This window comes from Bos taurus, chromosome 15, assembly GCF_002263795.3.
Source record: "Bos taurus isolate L1 Dominette 01449 registration number 42190680 breed Hereford chromosome 15, ARS-UCD2.0, whole genome shotgun sequence".
NCBI lineage: Eukaryota > Metazoa > Chordata > Mammalia > Artiodactyla > Bovidae > Bos > Bos taurus.
Genome location: NC_037342.1, coordinates 43,037,554 through 43,063,682, shown reverse-complemented (window position 1 = coordinate 43,063,682; position 26,129 = coordinate 43,037,554). Strand labels below are relative to the sequence as shown.

Below are 26,129 nucleotides of genomic sequence, written 5' to 3'. Positions count from 1 at the left end.
TTTCTTAATAATCCCCCTAAGCTAGTTTTCTGGTTTTTTTTTTTTGGTTTGTTTTTAGTGTTCTGTTAATGAGAATGTTGCCTCCCATCTCTGATCTTTACCACATTGTACAGTACTGCCTGCTTTCCCTTCCCTCTCTCATTTATGCAGGGAACATTTATCCAATGTCCATTATGTGGCAGGCACTGTGCATACACAGTGAACAAAACAATCATCTCTGCCTTCAGAGGTTTGTGTTCTAAAGAAATATAGATAATAAACAAAATACACAAGTGAAAGACACATACACAAACAAAATACACAGGTGAATTACACACACACATGTATATGTGTATATGTATATATACACATATATACTTTATTTTTAGCCACCCAATGAGGCTTATGGGATTTTAGTCCCCCCGACCAGGGACTGAATTGGGGCTGTTGGCAGTGAGAGCACAGAATCCTAACTAGGGAATTCCCTACATACCTTTAGATAGTGATAAAGTAGAAAAATCCAAAGCAGGAAGGTTTGTTTTTTTTTTGTTTTTGTTTGCCTCACTGAGAAAGTTGTTTTTGCTTCTGAGTAAAGATCTGAAGGACGTGGGGCATGTACCATGTGGGACTATGGAGGGGAAAACCTTCCTGGCTGAGGAAATAGGTCCGTCATGTGGGCATGTGCCTGGTGTGCTTGAGGAACAGCAAGGAGGCCAGTCTAACCAAAAGGAGTCATGGGAAGGGAAAGGAGGAAGAGAAAAGGCCAGAGATGTGGGGGAGGGCTTTAGGGGACAGCGAGCACCTCAGCTTTTACAGGTGATGATAGATGGAGAGATTTGGGTAAGTTTTAAATACAGAATTGGCATGATCTGGCCCAGACTTAAAGGAAAGAGAAGGACTCAAGGATGACTCCAAGTCTGGGGCCTGAGCAAATCAAAGAACTGACTTGCTATTAACCGAGATAAAGACTATTAGAAAAACAGTCGTGCGTGGTGTATGCGTGTGTCTGGAGAAGGAGAGATGGAGAACAAGCGGTCAGATTTGGACATTTATGTTTGATATCCATTTGAAGAGGTCAGAGGACAGACAAATATTTGAGTCTGAAGTTCAGGGGAGAGGTTGGGGTTAGGGATCTGTTTTGAGAATCATTAACACAGTGATGGCATTTAAAACCACAGAAGTGAATAAACTAAGTCAAGATCTTTTTTTGCTTTTACTTTGAAGATCTTTTCCCTAAACTGTGGCAGTACTTTAATTCATATCTTTAGATACTTTATTTTGCAACAGACTGAGTGTACTGAAAATGAAGAAGTGGCATTTTACGTCTGGCTAACTCCAACTCTGGGAAAAGGATGAGGTGAAGCAATCTTTTTGCAGTCACTTTCCATTGAAGTTAAGGGTTTTGTTAATTGGGTGAAGATAAAATAACATATATTTGACTATATTACTTCAGCTTAATGAATTTATCATTGTCTTAAGATGTATATAAGTCAATTTTTAAAATATTCAAAGTATTATTGTGAGCATTATTTTATTGCTTTGCTAACATCATGCATTACAATTTTACGGCATTTCTGCAACTTTAGTAGATGTATGGTGCTATGTCAAAGTTTTTTTTTTAATAAAAGTATAATTGATTTACAATATTATGTTAGTTTCAGGTGTACAATACAGTGATGAAATATTTTTCAAAGTTGTTTGAAGTTTAAAATGTTTGATTATCTGTAACAATGAAAATTTCCTCCTATACTTGTGTACTAATTTTATTTCTCCTCTTGAATTACATACTTCTTCGTAAATTGAGTTAGTGGAATCTTTGTTTTTTTTAGATATATAAACAAAATTTTATACGTTCGAGGGATTTTCTGTTTGTTGTTTTGTGTAAACATTTTTCTTTAAAAAATCCTGTGGAGTTTTTGAATGTTAGTCTTCCTTTGCAGTTTCTTGTTTCAAAGCTTTGGGAATGCTGACATTTACCCATAAATCTGTTTTATCCTATTTAATATAGTGTTTCTATGATGTTCTTTAAAATATTTAGAATTTTAATCCACATGGAGTTTATTTTGATGTATAATGTAGAACTTCCTTTTTTTCCCTCCAAATGTTCATTCATGTATGCGAGCATTCCTCAGTAAGTAATCCCGTTTTACACCCGTGTTTGGGAATATTAATTTACTATGTGTCACATCAGGGTTTTAGACATACACACATGTTTGTTCAGTCTCATTCCTTTCAGTTGATCTCAGCTTCTATTTTTGGCTCTGGTTTCAGTCCCAGCCTAGCAGTAGAAACGAACATTTTGCCCCCTGCAGGCTGCCTTGGTCCCACCGGACCTGAGAAGCCTGGGGCCGGGCCTAGAATCTGCCTTCCAAGCCCGCAGCCCGGGTGTGTGTGTTGGGGGTGTGTTGGGGGCGGGTGGCGGGCGCTATGTGTAGCTCTGTCTCTGCAGGAAGATTTGGGGCCCTTTTGACCGGCCTCCTTCTGTCCAGGTCTCCTGGAGTCTCAGGTTTCCCCAGTCCCACGTCTCTAGTGCCTCTAAGAGCTGGGCCTGTACCCGGCTATCAGGTAGTAACTATCCCCTTCGGGCTCTCCCTTTAGCATCTTTCTTTCCAGTTCCGTGATGAGGTCACGTGGTTCTCGCCCTCTGTGCGGAATTCCGCGGCACCAGGCGCTGCGCCCGGATATGTTCTAGGAGCTGACTTTCCAGTCAGCAGCTTCCTTCGTTTTTTACCCCACTTCCTTGGCCGCCCCCCATCCTTCTCAGCACATCACGGACTGTACCCACTCCTAACAAGGAGCTCACTGTTGAAATGTTGAAGCAGACACCGTTCAAACATGAAAAATAAAATATTTTATTCAGCAGACGCATACATACAGAACGTGTGCAAGATGCTATTGTCAGATGAGTCCCGGACTGAGTCAGGCCGGGTATTCTCGAACCAGCCAAGTTTGGTTGCCAAAGTGGAAATCAGGTTTGGGGGCATCTCAGGGAATGAGAAGACAGCCGGGAGAGGGGTCGGCCTGGAGTCGTCAGCGATGAGGAACAGGCTGGCGCGTGCGCCCCTTTGCTTACGGTCTCCCTTCAGTCAGCGAGCCGCCGTGGAGGAGGGTGTTCGGGAACCGCACCGTCTCGGGCCTGGCGCCGCTCAGCCCGACGCCGAGGCCTGTCGGGAGCGGGCGCCCTACGGCGCCCCCACCGCCGCCACGCCCGGCGCGCCCCTCCGCGCGGGAACGCCGCGCGCTCCCTGGTCTCGGCCGGGCTTCCCGGCGCGCCCAGGCGGGGGAGCTCGCGGGCAGGACATTCCGCGGTTGGCCGCGGCCCAGCCGGCCGCCTACGCCCTGGCGCGTCAGGGCTCCTCCCCAGGGCGCTCACCCGGAGCGCCCTCGAGGGCTGCGCCACGCGCTCAGGACCGTGCTGGTTATTTTTGTAGACACTGGCTGACAGTCTACGTCCAGAAAACCCAGTGATAATTGGGGAGTAAAACTTAAAATACAGGTGAGCCAAGCAGCGGTTGCAGCATTTCCGTGAAAAAACAAAAAAACAAAAAAAAAACCCCGAAAAGCACAGGCGCCTTCCAATGCCTGGGCCCCGGGACCCGCCAGGGCAGGACCCACTGTCTTAGAAGGGACATTGGGGGTTCAGCCTTGCAGCAGGGATAGGAGACCCCTGGGATGGAAGACCCCCTTTAACGTGTTCCTGGACCTGTAGGGGCGTTTACTGTCTCTGGAGAACATACAACAACAACAAAGTCCCTGAATTCAGTATTTCTTTTAAATTAATCTGTACTTATTTATTTGTATTTATTAATCACAAACCTATCAACAGATGAAAAAGAATGTTCACGTCATACACTATGTATGTAGCAGATGCAGCAGGAGTTTTTAATCTAGGGGTACAGGGCCAAGTAAGCTTGTCTAGGATTTAAAGAGTCCGTGACAACCCTGAAATTGTTTCCAATTTTGGGGGTGATGTGCCTTTTTCTAGTAAGAAATTCGGTAGCTTTTATGATGACCAATGTACATAACCTTAATTTGGTTATGAACAGCTTAACATTCAGTGGGTTTCTAGATTCAGATCTCTCGGCACTAACATGGAGGTTCCCCTGAGGAGCGACCCGAGGCCCACGAATCTGGACCCCAGTGGAAGTGTTTGGTTCTCCAGTGAGGGTCATTACAGCCTGGACTTGACTTTCTCTCCTTACAGAAGCCCCTTCCACCACCCCCAAAAACGCCTCAGGGGCACAGTTGGTTTCGTTTTAAAGACAAATTAGGTTCACGTAGATCTACTTCTGCATTTCTCTGTGCTTAAATAGAAATAAGTCTCTGGTGGGGTTTTTTTTCCTGGATTAGTCATGCAAACGCTCTATGCCTCACTTACCACTGGGTTTCAACCTCTGGGGCAGCCCTCTGTGCAGGCGAGGCCCAGGACCCCTCCTCCATGCAGGGGAGTCTCTGGGGAAACTTGGGTGCTGACTTCACTGGGCTGGGATTTTCCTCAGCCAGTGTGCCCAGGGAGTTAAAACGTGCTCCTTTTAAGGAAGAAAGAATACAAGATTTTTTTTTTTTAATTGTAAAGGGAAAAAAGAAAGATTACAAAACCACCCACAATGCCACTAATAGGCCTAACACAGTAATTTATTTTGTTTTAAACATCAGCTCTCCTGTGTGCACACATTTGCATTGCTGTAATTATAGCAGCACAGTAATTACATATTGAGAACTGTTCTATTTCACAGTCTGCTACTTTTAACACACTATAGACATTTTACTGTCTTCATAATTAGTGTTTTTAATGGCTGTATACTTTTCCACCCCACAAACATATGTCACATCTCCCTTTGTTGTACATTTTCATGGGTTTTAAGTTATTGAGGGTCTGTGGGTGGTGGGGTGGGGCGAGGGGCGGTGGTTATGCCATGAACTTGTGTTTAAGAGTTTGTGCTGAGGTCTTTTTTCTCCAGCCAATTTCTGGTGTCATGATGAACTCTTGAGCTCCAAAGAAGCCAGCCTTCCTTTCTTCCTTCCCTCTTTCCTTCCTCTCGCAAATATTTAGTGAATGTCTACTACCTGCCAGGCACTGGTCCAGGCACTGAGGATAGAGAAGTGAATAAAGTCTGTGCTACTGTGAAGCTTCTAGTTAGGGAGACATACAATAAACATATATATTAAATATTATGTATTATGTATTATATTGTCTGATAATCATAAGTGCAACAGAGGGAAATGAAGCCAGGTGAGGGAGATTAGGTGTACTGTTTTTATGTAGAGTAGTTGGGGAAGATTTTTTTCTGATGTAACATTTGAGCAGAGATACGAAGGAGGTGAAAGAGCAGCCGTTTTGCAAATCTGGAGAGGGGGCTTTCATGGCAGAAGAAACACCAGAGCAAAGACTTTGAGGCAGGGGCATGTGCTTGGCATGTGGGAAAAAGCCTGTGTGACGGAAGTGGAGTAAGTGGGAAATGAAGGGGACGCAAGCAGAGTGGTGGATTGTATCACATACTGTGATAGTGGAGCCATTGGAGGGTTTTGAGGAGAGGAATGAGATGCTCTGATTTAGCTTTTAAAAGAATCAATTTGATTGTCAAACTGTCAGAGTTTGGAGGTTGTTAATAATTCAGGCAAGAGATAATACGGTGCTTTGAACCAGGGTGCACTGGTAAAGGTGGTACAGATAGCCTGGGCATGGATCCAGCAGCATTTGTTGATGGTTTGAATGTGAAGTTTGAAAGGAAGAGTCGGTGATGGCTTAAAGTTTTAGAAAGAATGGAACTGCCATATTTAAAAAATTTTATTGTTTGTTCTTCTGTTTGTGTTTTATAGAGGGAGTCGGAGAATTAGGAACTTAGTTTTGGACATGTTAAATCTGAGATGCCTCTTAGAAAGCTAAATGAATACATCAAGTAGGCAATGGAATTTAAGAAATTGCAGCTTAAGAGACAAGCCAGCTGATTTTGGAGATGTCAGTGAACTCCATATTTAAAGCGTGGGAAGCCATGAGAGAGCCAGCCCAGATCTCTCTCCTTAGTCATTTATCCAGTTGTCTACTTGACATCTCCACTTAAAAGTTTAAAAGACAACCCAAGGTCAGTGTGTCCACACACAAACATCTAATCTTACCCCCTGTACTGCTCTACACACAGCCTCCCCTGCCTCAGTTGATGAGGGTGGTCTTCTTCCATTGCTCAGACTAAATAAAGCCTGAGAGTCATCTTTTCTTTTTCTCTCACCTCCTGCCTCCAACCAGGAAATCCCTACGGCTCTGTCTTCAGAATATACCCAGAGTCGAATCCGTACGCTGCTCACGACCTGCACTGCTCCCATCCTGGTCAGAGGCACTCTTAGTTATTTCTTGCCTGGGTTACTGCAGTAGCTCCTACAATTTGCTCTGCTTCTAAATCCACCCCCACCTCCAGGAGTCTGTTCTCCATTCAGAAGCCAGAGGAATTCTTTTCAAATATGTCATAGCAAGTCCCTCTGCTCAAGACCCTCTGACAAAGTCTTGTGTGATCTGACCTAGAGGACTGCACCTCTGGCTCCTACTGTTCTCGTCATCATTCACTTTGCTCCAGCAACAGGGTCTTCTTGTCGTTCCTCAGTCATGTCAGACACACCCTGCCTCAGTTCTCTCTACTTAGAACATCCTTCTCTCAGCTATTCTCCTTGTCTTCTTTCCCTACTTTCTTAAGATTTTGCTCAGTTCACTTAGCTCACTTTCTCAGTGGGACAGCTCCTGGCAGCATCTTTCACCCTGCGCTCTTATGCTGGTTTCCTTGCTTTTTTTCCTTTATCTAACTTTTTATAGTATAACATATGATATAACATATTTATTCAAATGTTATATTTATTCATATTTATTCAAAAATGAGCCCTTGCAGAACACTGATATTTGTTTTGTCTTTTTTAATTTATTGATGTGTCCCAAGGAGCCAGAGCAATACCTGGAACATAGTGGATGCTCAATACATATTTAAAATTTTATTTATTTGTTTATTTGGCTGCACTGGGTCTTAGTTGTGGCTTGCAAACTTTTAGTTGTGGTATGTGGGCTCTAATTCCTTGATCAGGGATTGAATCTGGGCCCCCTGCATCGGGAGCGTGAAGTTTTAGCCAGTGGACCACCAGGGAAGTCCCTCAATACATGTTTGTTGAATGAATCAATCGTTGAATTTAGAACATAATGAAATGAGTCAGATGGTTTCCAAGGCAGACTGTGATGGTAAAGCTGAAGTGGAGTGATGGAAGATGCCAAGAACAGGTATAGGGATAATGCTGAGACTCTTTCTGGGCTGGGTGCAGGGTACAGGTAAGAGATTGTGAGGACCTGAATCAAGACAGGGAATGAAAGCATATTTTTAAAGTGACAGACTTAAAAAACTGAAATTTACAGAAACCAGGTAGTTATTTGTTCATTCATTCATTCACTCAGTCTTTCATAAAATGCTTTCTCCGCTCCTGCAACATGGAAAATGTGGAGAAAAGCAATGCTGTGTCCTGCCAGAGCTTTCCTGAGTTAAAAGGTGAAGTGTCCAAATAAATGAAAGAGCTAGTGTATTCCTTGAGGAGGGCATTTGTCTCAGTCTCATGGGTTATCAACACTTACATGAGCTGCCAAACACCTCATAGGTGGGAAAAATGAAAGCAGAATGAACTGAACTGGCTGGTTCTCCTCTGGCAAATCTGCTTGCTTTTTTTGCTGCCGGGGACGTCTGGGCCTGCCTTAAGTCAAGGAGGCACAAATACAGGATCAGAACTCCAAAGTTTCCCAAACATCTGTTCAGGTAAGCTGTGTAGGCTGAGACCCTGCTTACTGCTCCCCACCCTGCCCCCTGGGAACTGTCTGCAGCAGGTCAACTCCTGGGGCAGGGCATGTTGACCAGTGGAAGCAGTGCTGAGACCAATTTTGAGACTGAGCAGGATTTTCAAACGTCCAAGTCCCTGAAAGGACTGATATGGATGGGGACTAGGCTTTGGCCTGCAGGGGCTACACTCAGACAGATACCCCGGGGCCCTGGAGTCAGAGCCAGCTGGAAACATAAACCATGTCACAGTTTCATATTTTACAGTCCTGAGTGTGTCCATGTGTGCATAACTTGCCACGTTGATTTAGACCTTCAAGGCAAGCAAAGATTTGGATCCAGGACAGCATGACACAGGAGTCTGGCCCGCTCATCTTTGATCTGGTCTGCATCCTCCTCCACTTGGGATCTGGCATCATAGAAATCATCCCATTTTGTAGCAGCTGTCTTTTTACAGAAAGGAGATTGAATTAGACTAAGAGGCTCAGTTCAGTTCAGTTCAGTTCATTTCAGTCGCTCAGTCATGTCTGACTCTTTGCAACCCCATGAATTGCAGCACGTCAGGCCTCCCTGTCCATCACCAACTCCTGGAGCCTACCCAAACTCATGTCCATTGAGTCGGTGATGCCATCTAACCATCTCATCCTCTGTTGTCCCCTTCTCCTCCTGCCCTCAGTCTTTCCCAGCATCAGGGTCTTTTCAAATGAGTAAGCTCTTCGCATCAGGTGACCAAAGTATTGGAGTTTCAGCTTCAACATCAGTCCTTCCAATGAACACCCAGGACTGATATCCTTTAGGATGGACTGGTTGGATCTCCTTGCAGTCCAAGGGACTTTCAAGAGTCTTTTCCAACACCACAGTTCAAAAGCATCAATTCTTCGACGCTCAGCTTTCTTTATAGTCCAACTCTCATATCCACACACGACTACTGGAAAAACCATAGCCTTGACCAGACGGACTTTTGTTGGCAAAGTAATGTCTCTGCTTTTTAATATGCTGTCTAACTGTTCACTTTTATATTTGACTTTACTTGAATTCTTAAAATGAGCAGGAATTATTTTTGTTATTTAAAGCTTTGGTTTTATCAAACCACCTGACTTGCCTCTTGAGAAATCTGTGTGCAGATCATGAAGCAACAGTTAGAACTGGACATGGAACACCAGACTGGTTCCAAATAGGAAAAGGAGTACATCAAGACTGTATATTGTCACCGTGCTTATTTAACTTATATGCAGAGTACATCATGAAAAATTCTGGGCTGGATGAAGCACAAGCTGGAATCAAGATTGCCAGGAGAAATATCAGTAACCTCAGATATGCGGATGAGACCACCCTTATGGAAGAAAGTGAAGAACTAAAGAGCCTCTTGATGAAAGTGAAAGATGAGAGTGAAAAAGTTGGCTTAAAGATCAACATTCAGAAACTAAGATCATGGCATCCGGTCCCATCACTTCATGGCTAATAGGTGGGAAAACAATGGAAATAGTGTCAGACTTTATTTTTTTGGGCTCCAAAATCACTGTAGATGGTGATTGCAGCCATGAAATTAAAAGACTCTTGCTCTTTGGAAGAAAAGTTATGACCAATCTAAACAGCATATTAAAAAGCAGAGACATTACTTTGCCAACAAAGGTCCGTCTGGTCAAGGCTATGGTTTTTCCAGTAGTCACGTATGGATGTGAGAGTTGGACTGTGAAGAAAGCTGAGTGCCGAAGAATCGATGCTTTTGAACTGTAGTGTTGGAGAAGACTCTTGAGAGTCCCTTGGACTGCAAGGAGATCCAACCAGTCCATCCTAAAGGAAATCAGTCCTGGGTGTTCATTGGAAGGACTGATATTGAAGCTGAAACTCCAATACTTTGGCCACCTGATGTGAAGAGATGACTCATTTGAAAAGACCCTGATGTTGGAAAGATTGAAGGCGGGAAGAGAAGGGGATGATGGAGGATGAAATGGTTGGATGGCACTACCAACTCAATCGGCATGAGTTTGAGTAAACTCCAGGAGTTGGTGATGGACAGGGAGTCCTGACGTACTGCAATTCGTGGGGTTGTAAAGAGTGGGACACGAATGAGTGACTGAACTGAACTGATAGTTGATTTACAATGTTGTGTTAATTTCTACCATACAGCAGAGTGACTCAGTTATACATATATATGTATATTCTTTTCCATTATGGTTTATCACAGCATATTGAACGTAGTTTTCTGTGCTGTACAGTAGAATCTTGTTGTTTATCCACTCTATATGTAACAGTTTACATCTACTAATTCCAAACTCCCAGTCCAACCCTCCCTCCCTCCCCGCCTACCCTCTCCTTTGGCAACCACAAGTCTGTCTTCTATATCTGTGAGCCTATTTCTGTTTTGTAGATAGGTTCATATTTTAGATTCCACATAGAAGTGGTATCATATGGTATTTGTCTTTCTCTTTCTGACCTACTTTCATGTAGAATGATAATATCTAGACACACACAGGTGAGGTTGAAGGGATTGAGGAACAGGCCAAGACCAGAACCCGGGTCTCCTAAGATGAGAGGAGTCTAGGCCCCAGGGTGAGGCGATTTGAAGAGCAAGTGGGCCTTCCCCCGGCTCAGCCCCTGCCTCCACCCGCAGCTGCCCTCCTGATGGAGGAGCTGAATCCCTATTCCAAGATCAGCCCAGCACTGGGTTCAGGGTGGCACTGGGTGGGTGCTGTCACAGGCATTGTCCTCCTGTTGCTCCTCATTGTGGTACTGCTGCGCCTGTTTGCCTGGCGCTGGTGGAGACAAAAAGACAGGGGCAACAAAAAAGAGAAGAAATGCCCAAAATGGCATTATTTCATTTTTTTTTCCAGTGGATGAGTAGTATCCCATTGTGTATATATACCAAGTCTTCTTTATCCATCAATGGACATTTAAGTTGTTTCCATGTCTTGGCTATTGTAAGTGCTACTATGAACATAAGGGCGCATGTATCTTTTTGAATTATAGTTTTCTCCAGATATGTGTCCAGGAGTGGGATTTCTGGATCATATGGCAACTCAATTTTTAGTTTTCTGAATAACTTCCATACTGTTCTCCATAGTGGCTGCACCAATTTACATTCCCACCAATAGTGTGGGAGGGATCCCTTTTTTCTACATCCTCTCCAGCATTTATTATTTGGAGACATTAATGGTGGCTCCTGTGCCTGGTGAAGGTGGTATCTTGTAGTTTTCATTTGCATTTCTCTAATGATTAGCAGTGTTGAGCATTTTTTCATGTGCCTACTGTCCATTTATATATATATATATTTTTGAGAAATAGCTACTTAGGTCTTCTGCCCATTTTTTGGTTGGGTTGTTTGCTTTTTGTTATTGAGTTGTATGAGCTGTTTGTATATTTTGGAGATTAAATCTTTGTTGGTTGCATCATTTATAAATATTTTCTCCTAGTCCATAGATTGTCCTTTCATTTTTTTTTAATGGTTTCCTATCAAAAAAGCAAGAGAGTTCCAGAAAAACATCTATTTCTGCTTTATTGACTATGCCAACGCCTTTGACTGTGTGGATCACAATAAACTGTGGAAAATTCTGAAAGATATGGAAATACCAGACCACCTGACCTGCCTCTTGAGAAACCTATATGCAGGTCAGGAAGCAACAGTTAGAACTGGACATGGAACAACAGACTGGTTCCAAATAAGAAAAGGAGTACATCAAGACTGTATATTGTCACCCTGCTTATTTAAATTCTATGCAGAGTACATCATGAGAAACGCTGGGCTGGAAGAAGCACAAGCTGGAATCAAGATTGCCAGGAGAAATATCAATAACCTCAGATATGCAGATGACACCACCCTTATGGCAGAAAGTGAAGAGGAACTCAAAAGCCTCTTGATGAAAGTGAAAGAGGAGAGTGAAAAAGTTGGCTTAAAGCTCAACATTCAGAAAACTAAGATCATGGCATCTGGTCCCATCACTTCATGCGTGGGAAATAGATGGGGAAACAATGGAAACAGTGTCAGACTTTATTTTTTGGGGCTCCAAAATCACTGCAGATGGTGATTGCAGCTATGAAATTAAAAGACGCTTACTCCTTGGAAGGAAAGTTATGACCAACCTAGATAGTATATTGAAAAGCAGAGATACTACTTTGCCAATAAAGGTCCGTCTAGTCAAGGCTATGGTTTTTACTGTGGTCATGTATGGATGTGAGAGTTGGACTGTGAAGAAAGCTGAGCGCTGAAGAATCGATGCTTTTGAACTGTGGTGTTGGAGAAGACTCTTGAGAGTCCCTTGGACTGCAAGAAGATCCAACCAGTCCATCCTAAAGGAGATCAGTCCTGAGTGTTCATTGGAAGGACTGATATTGAAGCTGAAACTCCAATACTTTGGCCACCTCATGCAGAGAGTTGATGTATTGGAAAAGACCCTGATGCTGGGAGGATTATGGGCAGGAGGAAAAGGGGATGACAGAGAATGAGATGGCTGGATGGCATCACCAACTCGATGGACATGAATTTGAGTGAACTCTGGGAGTTGGTGATGGACAAGGAGGCCTGGTGTGCTGTGATTCATGGGGTCATAGAGAGTCGGACACGACTGAGCGACTGAACTGAACTGAACTTGCTATGCAAAGGAGCTTCCTTCATACCTCAGTTGGTAAAGAATCCTCCTGCAATGCAGGAGACCCCAATTTGAATCCTGGGTCAGGAAGATCCCCTGGAGAAGGGATAGGCTACCCACTGCAGTATTCTTGGGCTTCCCTTGTGGCTCAACTGGTAAGGAATCTGCCTGCAATGTGGGAGACCTTGGTTTGATCCCTGGGTAGGGAAGATCCCCTGTAGAAGGGAAAGGCTACCCTCTCCAGTATTCTGGCCTGGAGAATTCCATGGGCTGTAGTTGGACATGACTGAGCAACTTTCACTTGCTATACAAAAGCTTGTGATTTTTGACTAGGTCTCATTTTTTAATTTTTTACTTTTATTTCTATTACGTTGGGAGACTGACCTAAAAAAACACTGGTATGATTTATGTCAGAATGTTTCACCCGTGTTCTCTTTTAAGAGTTTTATGGTATCACGTCTTATGTTTAAGTTGTTAAGCCATTTTTAGTTTATTTTGTGTATGGTGTAAGGGTGTGTTCTAAATTCACTGATTGACGTGCAGCTGTCCAGCTTTCCCAACATCACTTGCTGAAGAGACTATCTTTTTGCCATTGTATATTCTTACCTCCTTTGTCAATGATTGACTGTTGGTATGTGGGGGGAAATGAGTTTTGATATTGTAGACTTTCTCAATTATTTGAGCTCCTTCTGAATTAAATGCCAAAAATCACATAGCAATTTCCTATCAAAATTATTTTTAACAATCTGTCAGCTGACACCTCAGTTTTCAGTTTTGTTGAAAGCAAAAGAGTTGGAAAGCACCTAACTTTCAAAGGAACCATTACCCACTTAGCTTCACTCACTTAATTCCTGGGAAACATACCAAGAAAGGCTTTATCAATACTTAACAAATTAATAATAATATTACTTATGTATTTTATTCTTCAGATAGAGGCATTTTATTTGACCCCAAACCCTCAGAAAAAATTGGGAACATAAAAAATTAATTATAATATACCTTGCGATACAGCCCCCCCTTGAACAACATGAGTTTGAACTGTGTGGGTCCAGTTAGAGGCAGAATTTTTAAATAAATATATTGGAAATTTTTTGATATTTGTGATAATTTGAGAAAACTCTCAGACAAAACACATAGCCTAAAAATAGTGAAACATTTTTAAAAAGCTTGGTATGTCATGAATGCATAAAATATATCTAGTTACTAGTCTGTTTTACCATTTATTACCATAACATTTACACGGATCTATTATAAAAAGTTAAAATTTATCAAAACTTAGGTACACAAACAGAGACCATCCATGGCGCCATTGGAAGGCCAGAGAGATGTAAATGAACATGAAGATGTGGTATTAAATCATAGCTGCATAAATTAGCTGTGGTACATACTGTACTGCTGTAATAATTTCATAGCCACATCCTGTTGCTATTGCAGTGAGCTCAAGTGTTGTCTGCTTAAAAGGCTTTATGAGGCTAATCATCGCCACATGAGCAGTTACTTAACTGCTTTTTCCAGTAAATAGCATATTACAGTAAGAAATGATCTGTCGTGGTTCTTACGTATTTTTCATTGAGTTTAAAGCAGTACCGTAAACCTTAAGTAACACTGTAGGACACATACAAAGTGTTGCTAGTGATGTTGGAAGTGCTCCCAAGAAGCAGAGAAAAGTTACGACATTATAAGAAAAAGTTGAATTGCTCGATATGTACTGTAAATTGAAATCTGTAGCTGTGGTTGCCCACCATTTCAAGACAGAGTCCAGCGTAAGGACCATTGCAAAAAGAAAGAAGAGGCAAAGTAATGTCTCTGCTTTTTAATATGCTGTTTGGTTTGGTCATAGCTTTTCTTCCAAGGAGCAAGCATCTTTTCATTTCATGGCTGTAGTCACCATCTGCAGTGATTTTGGAGCCCCCCGAAAAAAGTCTCTCACTGTTTCCATTATTTCCCTAACTATTTGCCATGAAGTAAAGGGACCAGATGCCATGACCTTCGTTTTTTGAATGTTGAGTTTTAAGCCAGCTTTTTCACTCTCCTCTTTCACTTTCATCAAGAGGCTTTTTAGTTCTTTTTCGCTTTCTGCCCATAAGGGTGGTGTCATCTGCATATCTGAGGTTATTGATATTTCTCCTGGCAATCTTGATTCCAGCTTGTGCTTCTTCCAGCCCAGCGTTTCTCATGATGTACTCTGCATATAAGTTAAATAAGCAGGGTGACAACATACAGCCTTGACGTACTCCTTTCCTAATTTGGGACCAGTCTGTTGTTCCATGTCCGGTTCTAACTGTTGCTTCTTGACCTGCATACAGATTTCTCAGGAGGCAGGTAAGGTGGTCTGGTATTCCCATCTCTTTAAAAATTTTCCCCAGTTTGTTGTGATCTACACAATCAAAGCCTTGGGAGTATAATAAAGCAGAAATAGATGTTTTTCTGGTATTCTCTTGCTTTTTCAATGATCCAGCGGATGTTGGCAATTTGATCTATGGTTCCTCTGCCTTTTCTAAATCCAGCTTGAGCATCTGGAAGTTCACGGTTTACATACTGTTGAAGCCTAGCTTGGAGAATTTTGAGCATTACTTTACTAATGTGTGAGATGAGTGCAATTGTGTGGTAGTTTGAACATTCTTTGGCATTGCCTTTCTTTGGGACTGGAATGAAAACTGACCTTTTCCAGTCCTGTGGCCACTGCTGAGTTTTCCAAATTTGCTGGAGTGCCACAGTTTCACAGCATCATCTTTTAGGATTTGAAATAGCTCAACTGGAATTCTATCACCTCCACTAGCTTTGTTCATAGTGATGCTTCTTAAGGCCCACTTGACTTCACATTCCAGGATGTCTGGCTCTAGGTGAGTGATCACACCATTATGATTATCTGGGTCATGAAGATCTTTTTTGTACAGTTCTTCTGTTTATTCTTGCCACCTCTTCTTAATATCTTCTGCTTCTGTTATGTCCATACCATTTCTGTCCTTTATTGAGCCCATCTTTGCATGAAATGTTCCCTTGATATCTCCAATTTTCTTGAGAAATCTCTAGTCTTTCCCATTCTGTTGTTTTCCTCTATGTCTTTGCACTGATCACTGAGGAAGGCTTTCTTATCCCTCATTGCTATTCTTTTGAATTCTGCATTCAGATGGGTATATTTTTCCTCTTCTCCTTTGCCTTTAACTTCTCTTCTTTTCTCAGCTATTTGTAAGGCCTCCTCAGACAACCATTTTGCCTTTTTGTGTTTCTTTTTCTTGGGAATGGTCTTGATCACTGTCTCCTGTGCAGTGTTACAAACCTCCATCCCTAGTTCTTCAGGCACTCTGTCTATCAGATCTAATTCCTTGAATCTATTTGTCACTTCCACAGTATACTTGTAAGGGATTTGATTTATGTTATACCTGAATGGTCTAGTGGTTTTCCATACTTTGTTCAATTTAAGTCTGAATTTGGCAATCAGGAGTTCATGATCTGAGCCACAGTCAGCTCCTGGTCTTGTTTTTGCTGACTGTATAGAGCTTCTCTACCTTTGGCTGCAAAGAATATAATCAGTCTGATTTCAGTGTTGACCATCTGGTGATATCCATGTGTAGAGTCTTCTCTTGTGTTGTTGGAAGAGGGTGCTTTCTATGATTCGTGCGTTCTCTTGGCAAAACTCTGTTATGCTTTGCCCTGCTTCATTTTGTACTCCCAAGGCCACATTGCCTGTTACTCCAGGTGTTTCTTGACTTCCTACTTTTGCATTCCAGTCCCCTATGATGAAAAGAACATCTTTTTTGGGTGTTAGTTCTAGAAGATCTTGTAGGTCTTCATAGAACTCTTCGACTTCAAGCTTCTTCAGCGTTACTGGTTGGGGCACTTGGATTACTGTGATATTGAATAGCTTGTCTTGGAAACAAGCAGAGATGTTCTGTCATTTTTGAGATTTCACTGAAGTACTGCATTTCAGACTCTTTTGTTGACTATGAGGGCTATTCCATTTCTTCTAAGGGATTCTTGCCCACAGTAGTGGATATAATAGTCATCTGAATTAAATTTGCCCATTCCAGTCCATATTAATTCACTGATTCAGACAGAATGAAAATCCACAATCACAGAAAACTAATCAAACTGATCATATGAACCACAGCCTTGTCTAACCCAATGAAACTATGAGCCCTGCCATGTAGGGCTGCCAAAGATGGAGAGGTCATGGTGGAGCGTTCTGACAAAACGTGGTCCACTGGAGAAGGGAATGGCAAATCACTTCAGTATTCTTGCCTTGAGAACCCCATGAACAGTATGAAAAGGCAAAAAGATATGACACTGAAAGATGAACTGCCCCGGTTGGTAGGTGCCCAATATGCTACTATAGATCAGTGGAGAAATAACTCCAGAAAGAATGAAGAGATGGAGCCAAAGCAAAAACAACGCCCTGGTGTGTATGTGACTGGTGATGGAAGTAAAGTCTGATGCTGTAAAGAACAATATTACATAGGAACCTGGAATGTTAGGTCTATGAATCAAGGTAAATTAGAAGTGGCGAAGCAGGAGATGGCAAGAGTGAAGCCTACTCTGGGTGACCTCTTTAAAGAGATGACTTTTTTAGGTATCTAAGCTCTTTAAAGAGATGACTTTTTTAGGTGTCTGACTCTCTTAGGATGCGTGGGTGATGCACTTTTTTTTTTTTCTTCATAAAGAGAAGAACAGTTGTGAAAGCTGTAGTGGGGATAGGCAATAGGCATGATAGTGTACATGGAAGGTGCATCCTTACATCAATTTGAGGCAACAATGCATATGGAAGCCAAGATCAGATCAGATCAGTTGCTCAGTCGTGTCCAACTCTTTGCAACCCCATGAATCGCAGCACGCTAGGCCTCCCTGTCCATCACCAACTCCCGGAGTTCACTCAGACTCACGTCCATCCAGTCAGTGATGCCATCCAGCCATCTCATCCTCTGTCGTCCCCTTCTCCTCCTGCCCCCAATCCCTCCCAGCATCAGAGTCTTTTCCAATGAGTCAACTCTTCACATGAGGTGGCCAAAGTACTGGAGTTTCAGCTTTAGCATCATTCCTTCCAAAGAAATCCCAGGGCTGATCTCCTTCAGAATGGACTGGTTGGATCTCCTTGCAGTCCAAGGGACTCTCAAGAGTCTTCTCCAACACCACAGTTCAAAAGACATCAATTCTTCGGCGCTCAGCCTTCTTCACAGTCCAACTCTCACATCCATACATGACCACAGGAAAAACCATAGCCTTGACTAGCCCAACCTTTTTTGGCAAAGTAATGTCTCTGCTTTTGAATATTCTATCTAGGTTGGTCATAACTTTCCTTCCAAGGAGTAAGTGTCTGTTAATTTCATGGCTGCAGTCACCATCTGTAGTGATTTTGGAGCCCAGAAAAATAAAGTCTGACACTGTTTCCACTGTTTCCCCATCTATTTCCCATGAAGTGGTGGGGCCAGATGCCATGATCTTCGTTTTCTGAATGTTGAGCTTTAAGCCAGCTTTTTCACACTCCACTTTCACTTTCATCAAGAGGCTCTTGAGTTCCTCTTCACTTTCTGCCATAAGGGTGGTGTCATCATTCCAGCTTGTGTTTCTTCCAGTCCAGCATTTCTCATGATGTACTCTGCATAGAAGTTAAATAAACAGGGTGACAATATACAGCCTTGACGAACTCCTTTTCCTATTTGGAACCAGTCTGGTGTTCCATGTCCAGTTCTAACTGTTGCTTCCTGACCTGCATACAGATTTCTTAAGAGGCAGATCAGGTGTTCTGGTATTCCCATCTCTTTCAGAATTTTCCACAGTTTATTATGATCCACACAGACAAAAGCTTTGGCATAGTCAATAAAGCAGAAATAGATGTTTTTCTGGAACTCTCTTGCTTTTTCGATGATCCAGCGGATGTTGGCAATTTAATCTGTGGTTCCTCTGCCTTTTCTAAAACCAGCTTGAACATCAGGAAGTTCACGGTTCACATATTGCTGAAGCCTGGCTTGGAGAATTTTGAGCATTACTTTACTAGTGTGTGAGATGAGTGCAATTGTGCAGTAGTTTGAGCATTCTTTGGCATTGCCTTTCTTTGGGATTGGAATGAAAACTGACCTTTTCTGGTCCTGTGGCCACTGCTGAGTTTTCCAAATTTGCTGGCATATTGAGTGCAGCACTTTCACAGCATCATCTTTCAGGATTTGGAATAGCTCAACTGGAATTCCATCACCTCCACTAGCTTTGTTCGTAGTGATGGAAGCCAAAGATCCCTTTAAACTGATGTCCTTAAACTGTCCATTCCTGCATAGCTGTTGAGAGCCTTGTTTAAAGACCATTATCTGAAATTCAGTTCGGATCCTCGGCTTCCCAACTAAAATTTTGAATGGCTTCTTATTGCCTGTGGTGGTAGCTCCTAATCTAATTATCATCAGAAGCATGGGTCCTACCCGCCAAAGATTATGATACAGAATTGCTAGAGTATAACTCCAGAACATTCATGTTTACAGTGTTCCTTAAGTAGTTCTAATGGCTTCAATGATGCTAAAGCCTTCTAATGGGAACATGAGTTCTGGGCTTACAGCATTTGCCTCCATCCCTCCTGCATAATTACTCTCAGTGACTCCAGCATCCAACACCCAGGCCTCGATTCTGTTTATGTGTTTGGCTGAGTCAGGTCTTAGTTGTGGCACACAGGGATCTTCGATCTTTGTTGCGGGACATGGGATCTTTATTTTTATTTTGTAAATTTATTTATTTTTAATTGAAGGATAATTGCTTTACAGAATTTTGTTGTTTTCTGTCAAACCTCAACATGAATTGCCATAGGTATACGTATGTCCCCTCCCTCTTGAACCTCCCTCCCATCTCCTTCGCATCCCACCCCTCTAGGTTGATATAGAGCTCCTGTTTGAGTTCTCTGAGACATACAGCAAATTCCCATTGGCTGTCTATTTTACATATGGTAATATAAGTTTCCATGTTACTCTCTCCATACATCTCACCCTTTCCTCCCCCTTCCTGTGTCCTTAAGTCTGCTCTTTATGTCTGTTTCTCCATTGCTGCCCTACAAATGAACTCTTTGGTACCATCTTTCTAGATTCCATATACATGCTTTAGTATACGATACTTTTCTTTCTTTCTGACTTACTTCCCTCTGTATAATAGGCTCTAGGTTCATTCACCTCATTAGAACTGGCTCAAATGTGTCCCTTTGTATGGCTGAGTAATATTTCATTGTGTGTATGTACCACAACTTCTTTATCCATTCATCTGTTGATAGACATCTAGGTTGCTTCCATGTTCTAGCTATTGTGAGCAGTGCTGCAATGAACATTGGGGTACATATGTCTTTTTCAATTTTCGTTTCCTCAGGGTATATGCCTAGGAGTGGGATTGCTGGGTCATATCATGGTTTTATTCCTAGTTTTTTAAGGAATCTTCATACCATCTTCCATAGTGGCTGTGTCAATTTACATTCCCACCAACAGTGCAAGAAGGTTCCCTTTTCTCCACACCCTCTCCAGCATTTATTGTTTGTAGACTTTTTTAAAAAAAGATAATATATTTTTATTTGCTCAGAATGCTTGTTTTTAAAGATCACTGAAATTAAAAATGTTTACTTTCCAATGAAGTTGTTCACATCCAGAACTTTATTAAGTTTACAACAATTAAGAATTTACAACAAATAGGGACCTATATAGTCTTAGCTGATATCTGAATAGTAAGGTATACACTCTATGGTGGCGCATATTCTTTTTATCAGAGCATAGTCTCCTGAACAGACACAGAAATGCAGAAGTAAGTAACAGTGTTATTTTCACTTTTATTATGCTTGAGTGTAATAAGATTTTAGTTCCTAGAATTCAAAACTCAAAATTGTGCACCCAGATTTAGTTTTTTTTCCTTCTTGTTCAAGTCTGGAGAGCTCCTCTATAAAATTTTACATTTTATAACTTTTCCTTTGAAATATGAGAAAAATGTGGAATCTCCTAAGTTACATGCAACTTATATTTAAAAATTATTTTTAAAAAAATCACAAATTAACCACCATATATATCCATAATAAGCATCCTTACTATTCACATAGTTCTTTAAACAATATTCAAGTATATTTGTGCTTGTATGTTTACATTACTTTAGAGCCTATTTTTAACTTTCCATAATACTGTATCTATAAAAATTACTCAAATATTTAATAAATAAAGCAAACCAGTCATTATGAAAATATAAATTGTGTTTACAGCCTTTTCATCTTTCATGTTTTTATGCATTTCCTGTCAACCATATAATTTCCTTTTCCTGAGGGAAGTTGCAGAGAAGGCAATGGCACCCCACTCCAGTACTCTTACCTGGAAAATCCCATGGATGGAGGAGCCTGGTTGGCTTCAGTCCATGGGGTCACTAAGAGTCGGACACCACTGAGCGACTTCACTTTCACTTTTCACTTTCCTGCATTGGAGAAGGAAATGGCATCCCACTCCAGTGTTCTTGCCTGGAGAATCCCAGGGACAGGGGAGCCTGGTGGGCTGCCGTCTATGGGGTCGCACAGAGTCGGACACAACTGAAGCCACTTAGCAGCAGCAGCAGCAGGGAAGTTGATAAATTATTGTCTTTGTAATCTCAACACTGCTGCTTTCTCAACTGGCCATTCAGATTTTCTGAACACATGGTATTCTCTTTCTGTATCAGTTGTATCAGTGGAATCTGATAATGTTGCTATTCATCATTTCCAGTTATTTCAACTGCAGGACCACCTTGTTAGCTGCTTCCCAGGAATTTATTAGATTTTCAGCTCTTCTTTACTCATTTCAACAGAATATGGCTTGACTTCACCTTTTTCTTTTACATCTAGATGAATGTTTAAAAGTGGCATTTGTAATATAGCAATCTTGTCACTAGGAAGTGTAAGCTTTAACTGCCAATCAAAATTCTGTAGCTGTGCAGAGGAAATATCAACTGTTTCTTCCAACAGAGTCTGCTTGATTTCATCTTTCCTACTTTTTAAGCATTTCATGATAGCTTCTTGATGAGATGAATTCAGCTGATTCAACTGCTGAGATATCTCTTCGTCAGATAAATTTTTACCAACTACAGCTCTGAAAAAGGTGGTAATGTCTTCTAGAACATGCATCCATTCTGCTGAATCCCAAATCCTGTGATAATCCTGGTAGAGAGGATAAGTTCGGCCACAAGTGCCATCAATTATTTTGTGAAGAAGCTGCAGGCCCTGCTCTGTGGGAAGCTTCTGCAGCCGCCACAAGGGTGTCCCTTCTTCCGGGTCCATCCCTGTGAGAAGCTAGGGGCTCTGTTTGTAGACTTTTTGATGTTGTCCATTCTGATGGGTGTTTTGATTCACATTTCTCTAATAACGAGCGATGCTGAGCATCTTTTCATGTGTTTGTTAGCCATCTGTGTTTTCTTTGGAAAAATGTCTGTCAACCCACTTTTTGATTGGGTTGTTTGTTTTTCTGTATTGAGTTGTATGAGCTGCTTGTATATTTTGCAAATTAATCCTTTGCCAGTTGTTTCATTTGCTATTATTTTCTCCCATTCCGAGGGTTGTCTTTTCACCTTGCTTATAGTTTCCTTTGCTGTGCAAAAGCTTTTAAGTTTAATCAGGTCTCATTTGTTTACTTTTGGTTTTATTTCCATTATTCTGGGAGGTGGGTCATAGAGGATATTGCTTTGATTTATGTCATCGAGTGTTCTGCCTATGTTTTCCTCTAAGAGTTTTATAGTTTCTGGTCTCACATAGGTCTTTAATCCATTTTGAGTTTATCTTTGTGTATGGTGTTAGGAAGTGTTCTAATTTCATTCTTTTATATGTAGCTGCCAAGTTTTCCCAGCACCACTTATTGAAGAGGCTGCTTTTGCCCCATTGTATATTCTTGCTTCCTTTGTAAAAAATAAGGTACCCATAGGTGCATGGGTTTATTTCTGGGCTTTCTATCTTGTTCCATTCATCTGTATTTATGTTTTTGTGCCAGTACCATACTGTCTTGATGACGGTAACTTTGTAGTATAATCTGAAGTCAGGATTGTTGATTCTTCCAGCTCCATTCTTCTTTCTCAAGAGTGCTTTGGCTATTCAGGGTCTTTTGTGTTTCCATATTAATTGTGAAATGTTTTGTTCTATCTCTGTGAAAAATGCAGTTGGTAATTTGATAGGGATCACATTGAATCGGTATATTGCATTTGGTAGTATAGTTATTTTCACAGTATTGAGTCTTCCTACCCAGAAACATGAAATATCTCTCCATCTGTTTATGTCATCTTTGATTTCTTTCATCAGTGTCCTAAAATTTTCTGTATACAGTTCTTTTGTCTCCTTAGGTAGGTTTATTCCTAGATATTTTATTCTTTTTGTTGCAGTGGTGAATGGGGTTGATTCCTTAATTTCTCTTTCTGATTTTTCATTGTTAGTATATAGGAATGCAAGTGATTTCTGTGTACTGATTTTGTATCCTGTGACTTTGCTAAATTCACTTGTTAGCTCTAGTAATTTTTTGATAGTATCTTTAGGTTTTCTATGTATAGTATCATGTCATCTGCAAACAGTGAGAGCTTTACTTCTTTTCTGATCTGGATTCCTTTTATTTCTTTTTCTTCTCTGATTGCTGTAGCTAGGACTTCCAAAACTATGTTGAATAATAGTGGTAAGAGTGGACACCCTTGTCTTATTCCTGAACTTAGGGGAAATGCTTTCAGTTTTTCACCATTGGGAATAATGTTTGCTGTGGGCTTATCATATATGACCTTTACTATGTTGAGTTAGGTTCCTTCTGTGCCCATTTTTGGAAGAGTTTTAATCATAAGTGGGTGCTGAATTTTGTCCAAGGCTTTTTCTGCATCTTTTGAGAGTATCCTATGGTTTTTATCTTTCAAATCTTTAATATGGTATATCACATTGATTGACTTGTGTATACTGAAGAATCCTTGCATCCCTGGAATAAACCCAACTTGATCATGGTGTATGAACTTTTTAATGTGTTGTTGAATTCTGTTTGCTAGAATTTTATTGAGGATTTTTGCATCTATGTTCATCAGTGATACTGGACTGTAGTTTTCTTTTTTTGTGTTGTCTTTGGTTTTGGTATCAGGCCTCATAGAATGAGTTTGGAAGTGTTCCTTCCTCTGCAATTTTTTGAAAGAGTTTTAGAAGGATAGGCATTAGCTCTTCTTTAAATGTTTGATAGAATTCACCTGTGAAGCCATCTAGTCCTGGGCTTTTGTTTTTTGGGAGATTTTTGATCACAGATTTCAGTGCTTGTAATTGGATTGTTCATAATTTCTATTTCTTCCTGGTTCAGTCTTGGAAGATTGAACTTTTCTATTTAATCTGTCCATTTCTTCCAGGTTATCCATTTTATTGCCATATAGTTGTTCATAATAGTCTCTTATTATCCTTTGAATCTTTGCATTGTCTATTGTACCCTCTCCTATTTCATTTCTAATTTTGTTGATTTAATTCTTCTTTTTTTCTTGGTAAGTCTGGCTAAAGATCTGTCAATTTTGTTTATCTTCTCAAAGCACCATCTTTTAGTTTTATTAAGCTTTACTATTGTTACTTTCATTTATTTTTAATTTATTTCTGCTCTGATCTTTATGATTTCTTTCCTTCTGCTAATTTTGGGGATTTTTTTGTTGTTGTTGTTGTTTTTCTTTTTTTCTAGTTGTTTTAGATGTAACATTAGGTTGTCTGTTCGATGGTTTTCTTGTTTCTTGAGGTAGGATTGTATTGCTATAAACTTTGCTCTTAGAACTGCTTTTGCTGCATCCCATAGGTTTTGAGTTGTCATGTTTTTGTTGTCATTTGTTTCTAGGAATATTTTGATTTCCCTTTTGATTTCTTTAGTAACCTGTTCGTTATTTAGAAACGTATTGTTTAATCTCCATGTGTTTGTGTTTTTTACAGTTTTTTTTTTTTTTTAATTGATGTCTAGTCTCATAGCATTGTGGTCAGAAAAGATGCTTGGTATGATTTCAGTTTTCTTGAATTTACTGAGGTTTGATTTGTGACCCAAGATGTGGAGACATGGGACCTTTAGTTAGGGCATGCAGGATTTTTTTACTTGTGGCATGTGGGATATAGCTTCCCAACCATTTGAACTTGGGTGACCCGCTACATTGAGAGCCCAGAGTCTTAGCAACTGGAACATTAGGGAAGTCCCTCAATTCTGTGACTTTCTTGTCGTCAATGACATTTCTTCTATTCCTTACTACTCTTGTGGATTCACTTGAGATCTTACCACCAAAATCTTCACCACCTGCAAAATCTCCCCCTTCCAGTTCTCCAGCTCACTGTTCTGCTTACTCCATGCTGTTGTGGGCAGGATAGAGGTCCCCCAGAAATGTTCACATTCTAATCCTGGAACCTGTGAATATTCTACTTTACAGGGCAAAATGGACATTGCAGGTGTAGAAAAGGTATGATGTTTAAGATAGGTAGGTTATCCTGGATTGTCTAGGTGGGCCCAGCCTAATCACGTGAGGCCCTAAAAGCAGAAAACTTTCTGTGGAGTCAGAGTTATAACCAAAAGTGTAAAGCAGAAGAGATGTGGCCAAAGGGGCAGTCAGAAATATTTGAGATTTAAGGAGGACTCCATGTGCTGTTGCTGGTTGGAGGATGGAAGAGACAACATAACAAAAGGAATGCAGGAGTTTTAAGAAGTTATAGAGGCTCCTGCCTGACAGCTAGTAAGGAATGGGGACCTGAGTCCTTCAACCATATGAAACTGAGTTGTTTGTTGTTGTTGTTGTTGTTTTGTTTTTTTTGGCTGCAGTCTGTGGCATGCAGAACTTTCCTGACCCGGGATTGAGTCTGTGGCCCCTGCAGTGGAAGCGTGGAATCTTAACTGGACCACCAGAAGTCCCTGAGGTGTTTGTTTGTTTTTTAACATTGAAGTGTAAATGACTTACAATATTATATCGGCTTCAGGTGTAGAGCATAGTGATGTGATATTTTTATACAAGATGATCACTACGATAAATCCAATTACCGTGTCACTCTACATAGTTATTAAAATATTGATGATATTCACACTGAATATTACATCCCTATGACCTGTTTATCTTATAACTGAAAGTCTGTGCCTCTTTATCTTCCTCACCTATTTCATGCTACCCCTACCCCACCTGGCCACTGGCAAGCACCACTGTGTTCTCCTGTCGATGAGTCTGTTTCTGTTTTATGTTTACTCCTTTGTTTTGTTGTTTAGATTCTACATATAAGTGAACTCATATGGTATTTGTCTTTCTCTGTCTGAGATTTTACTTGGCATAATACCCTCTAGATCCATCCATGCTGTCACAGAGGGAAAGTTTCATTCTTTTTTATAGTTGAGTGTATATATATATATATATATATATATATATATATGTATTAATATATGTGATATATATAATATATATAACACATCTTATTTATCCACTTATCATTCAGTGAACACTTAAGTTGCTTACATTATGTTGATTATTGTTAATAAGGCTGCAGTGAACCTAAGGGCACACATATTGTTTCAAATTAGTGTTTTTGTTTTCTTTGAAAAAAATACCCAGAGATGGAATTGCTGTCTTGTATGGTAGTTCTGGGCTTTCCAGGTGGTGCTCGTGGGAAAGAACCGCCTGCCAGTGCAGGAGATGTAAGAGACGTGAGATTGATCCCTGGGTCAGGAAGAATCTGTGGGAGAGGGCATGGTAACCCACTCCAGTATTCTTGCCTGGAGAATCCCATGGACAGAAGAGCAAAGAGTTGGACATGATTGAAGTGACTTAGCACACATGCATAGTAGTTCTATTTTTAATTTTTTAA

At 40.9% G+C, this 26,129-nt stretch overlaps 2 protein-coding genes across 2 annotated transcripts in view; one reads left to right on the top strand and one right to left on the bottom strand.

Moving 5' to 3' along the window:
• Positions 1-1,206: 1,206 nt before the first annotated feature.
• The window catches only part of SWAP70 (switching B cell complex subunit SWAP70), a 144,278-nt gene continuing 119,355 nt past the window's right edge, over positions 1,207-26,129 (top strand). Inside the window, exon 1 of the mRNA XM_024975336.2 lies at positions 1,207-1,336. The gene's annotated coding sequence lies outside the window, so the exon portion shown is untranslated. The remainder of the gene's footprint in view (positions 1,337-26,129) is intronic.
• LOC784200 (COMM domain-containing protein 8-like) lies at positions 21,027-21,748 on the bottom strand. Its single transcript, XM_059875040.1, has one exon. It carries the CDS (start codon positions 21,600-21,602, stop codon positions 21,099-21,101), a length of 504 nt encoding a protein of 167 aa, XP_059731023.1. The 5' UTR covers positions 21,603-21,748; the 3' UTR covers positions 21,027-21,098.

Coding starts and splice junctions, on each gene's coding strand:
- LOC784200 (XM_059875040.1), bottom strand. CDS start 21,602: ATGGACCCGGAAGAAGGGACACCCTTGTGGCGGCTGCAGAAGCTTCCC.